We start from the raw sequence: 3,480 nt of genomic DNA on the forward strand, positions 1-3,480 counted from the left end.
TATTTATATTGTATATCCCTTTAAGAGTGTGTTGTCATATTTCATAATATCAAATTATTGTTTTAGGATATGCTGATCTGTAAAAATAAAGCCAAAATTACTGGATCCATCTTTGATCATTTAAAATTATTGTTACTTATTTATTATCAGTATTATTACTTTATTACCAGCAGCATATCATACATGTACATGAATCAATAAACATCTATATTGGGGGCAGAAAACACAATAAAAACATCACAAAAACAAGTCTATTTGAATAATTAAAACCCTGTATAACTCAGTTTAATTTTTTTCCCCAAGTAAACATTTGTAGCTATTCACTTTATTTTATTTATTTATTTAGACAATATAAAATTTGAATGCATTTTTGGGAGAGGTGGAGAGTAGCTAGGTGGGGGCTCAGCTTGGTTGGGAAATAAAAAAAAGAGGGGCTTTGAAGGAAAATAGGGTTGGGAATCACTGAACAAATATGATGCATCTAATAATTAATTTTCATTCAAGCAATCAAAAAAGTAACACCGAATCCACAGATTTCCAATCTACAACTAATGCACTTTATTTTATAAACTTTAAAGTGAATGCAGTAAAAAATATATTTCACTAAAGGCAGAATGTGAAATTACCGCATTACTAGTTTTGACTGTGCTGCTTTGGCATTATGTTAGTGAAATATTTTTACTTTTTTTTTTTTTTACATCGAGTGGTGTCCAGATGTGAGCAGTAAACCAACTGAGACAGTGCTGACAAATAAGTAATCAGCCCCAAAACATGTGGTGTTGTGTGCTAAAATATGCAAGATGTGATTGTTTCAGAATATATTGCTCATGCCTCAAATGTTCAACGTTAACAGGAGGAAGACATTAAGTCGAACACTTACACTTGACAGGCTGTGGATTCTGTTGTTTTTTTCTTGGCATCTTCCAGACAGCCTCTCTTTTTGTCCGTCTTGTCGCAGACCTTCGCAACCATCAGCTCGTTTTCATCTGTACGGAAAATATTTGTCAATCATTCCATAAAAACAAGACAGAAAACACAATCGCTAAAGACAAATATTCTTAAAAAGATGTAGAAATATTTGTAAAATCCAAGAACAGGCTTGGTTTTTTAGTCAGTGTTATCGTAAATATTTACTTAACAACAGAGACAGAAATACGCTGGTCCAAGAATGAAGGTACTCCGTGGGATGATCAGCTGAGTTTTATTGCAACAACAGGAAACACAGAGAACCTGGCCTGTCTCTGTGCCTCTGCTTCTCTCTGTCAGTCTCTCCACACTACTGTTGCACCCTGTTGAACACTGTCTTGAGAGGCCTCATATATATATATATATAAACATTCTGTCATCTTAGCAAGATTTGATACAAGGTCAACAGAAAACACAAAGATAAACACAAGTGATATCTAAGAATGACTGTTGTTAGCAAATCTTGTTCTGACGTTAATCACTCTATCTGTAGATGAACAGAATGTCATGAATTACTTGTTTAAACATAAAGTATTAGTTCTACCACAGTCAGCAATGAGTCATTTGAGCTGCTATAGTACTTTTGTTTTAAATCAACTTGTACTAGGGCTGCACTACACATTAATATAAATACATGCAAGTTTACTGAATTCATTACAACTTTCAACAAAAATATCAGAATTGTATGTTTTCTTAATATTGTGCAGCCCTACTTTGTAAGCATCACTTGAATAGAAGAAAGTGCTATACTTTAATGCAACAATAAAGTATAATAATTTGGTCATTTTAAGTAAGTCACTTCCTGCTTTTGCCACCAAAACAACAATGAATCATCTAAATAAACTGAATCTGTATGAATACTTCATAATGAAAAGCACCACCAAATTTAAAGATGTCTGATTACCTGCCCATCTTGAAAAAAATAAGCAGTCTTTCAAAAAGAGAAAAAGAAAGAAATGAAAAGAAAAGGCCTACGTTTAATACGGATTTCTTAAGGTAACGCATATGCACTGCAAACAAAAGCCATTAAGCCACTTTAGCAAAATGGCTAACACAAATTAGCTCGTCTGCGAAAAATGCGACACGGTGAGCAAATTAAGCTTAAATGAAACGTCTTCATTTAGTATGAAACTAAAAAATATATAACAAACAATACACAAATGTTAGTAACTGCACGAACGCAGCACGATAAGTCCAATAATTTTAAACATGTCCACATGATGAAGTAATGACTGAAAGTTACCATCTTTAGTAAATATTAGAGAGAATGCACATATAACCGCATAGCTAATTACTAACTAGCTAATATGAACTCACTGGTTAGCTACCAGGCTAACTTACCTACACAACGTAAATAATCTTGTCGACTGAGACGGTTTATATCGTCGGTGAGCAGTCCATTAGATGGCAGGCATTTTCCCTCAAGCGTTCTACATCTGGAGATCCGCCATTTCTTCACGAGCTGCGGCGACAAAGAAAGGCAATTAACGATATTTTTCATAACTTAATTGATTTTCTGATTCGCCTGTGATACGACAGCATCGACAACAACTGCACTTCCGTCTCGCAAATTTCATAATAAAAGCCGCATCGCTTACTGCCACAAAACTCCCACGTTACATTAAATACGCCACTTTATTCATTTGCAGTTGGATTTAATCTTTTTATTTATGGTGGGGAAACAAGCAAACTCAGATGGCTCAGATGTTTAAAATCCCCCCCAAAAATTAGCGTACGATATTTAGCTAATTTGTGTTTTACAGACATCTGACACATATTTTGAAGGCCGGCATCAAAGGCCGGAAAATTTGTTGTTCCTGGCCGGATGTGTCTTGACTGTTATTTCGTAACTTCCGGCTGCCTTGCCTCACTGAATTGTGGTACTTGTAGTTCTGTCATTTTTAGTAGCTAAATAGTAGTTGTTAAAATCTCTTTAAAGCTTTACTTTAAAGTTTTAAAAGCATAAAAACAACGAGTTTTCTTTCAGCAGGTTCATACTAATAAGCTATCAAAGAAAATCAGTATTTTAACAAATCGTGTTTCCTCAACACATGTTGTATTATTTGCATAGGCTAAAATACATTTTTCATTGCATTTTGCAACAATATGATTTGCATTTTTGCATGTTCTTACTCAACTTAATGAGATAACTCACTTTTATTTTTAAAGATTTTATTCATTTATTTCATTCATAAAAACAAAATGATCCAAATAGTACAATGGATGAAAAGGGTGCAGAGGGAAGAAAAAAATGGTATATTTGCCCCTTATTTAAAAACAAATAATAATTTTAACAAACATACTTAAAATTTGCTGGTGTCCTTCGTTGTAAAAATGTTGAAATGAAGTAGATTTGCAATTGATGTCAATATGTCCAAATCTACTCGTCTTTCTAAATAACACAAAACAAGTGATAAGACACTAAAATCAATGAAAAATGCAAGACCTTTAAACTTGTTTTCAAGTGGAGCTTCAGAGGTTTTATGTATGTATGTATGTATATATATATATATA

The 3,480-nt window shown here is 33.3% G+C and overlaps 1 protein-coding gene across 5 annotated transcripts in view; it reads right to left on the reverse strand.

Annotated features, from left to right (window-relative positions):
* znf513a (zinc finger protein 513a) overlaps positions 1-2,521 on the reverse strand; it is a 15,466-nt gene extending 12,945 nt beyond the window's left edge. For 2 of the 5 annotated variants that reach the window (XM_014019474.1, XM_014019475.1), the window contains exon 1: positions 881-970. Coding sequence is in view for 2 of the 5 variants with exons in the window: in XM_014019473.1 (XP_013874927.1) it covers positions 881-920 (40 nt within the window). In the remaining 3 variants the exon portion in view is untranslated. Of the gene's footprint in view, positions 1-880; positions 987-2,307 lie in introns of those variants that run through there. The other 3 variants (XM_014019473.1, XM_014019472.1, XM_014019477.1) reach the window with 3 other exon arrangements.
* Between the last annotated feature and the right edge of the window lie 959 nt (positions 2,522-3,480).

Source organism: Austrofundulus limnaeus, unplaced genomic scaffold, assembly GCF_001266775.1.
Source record: "Austrofundulus limnaeus strain Quisiro unplaced genomic scaffold, Austrofundulus_limnaeus-1.0 Scaffold222, whole genome shotgun sequence".
In the NCBI taxonomy this organism is placed as follows: Eukaryota; Metazoa; Chordata; class Actinopteri; order Cyprinodontiformes; family Rivulidae; genus Austrofundulus; species Austrofundulus limnaeus.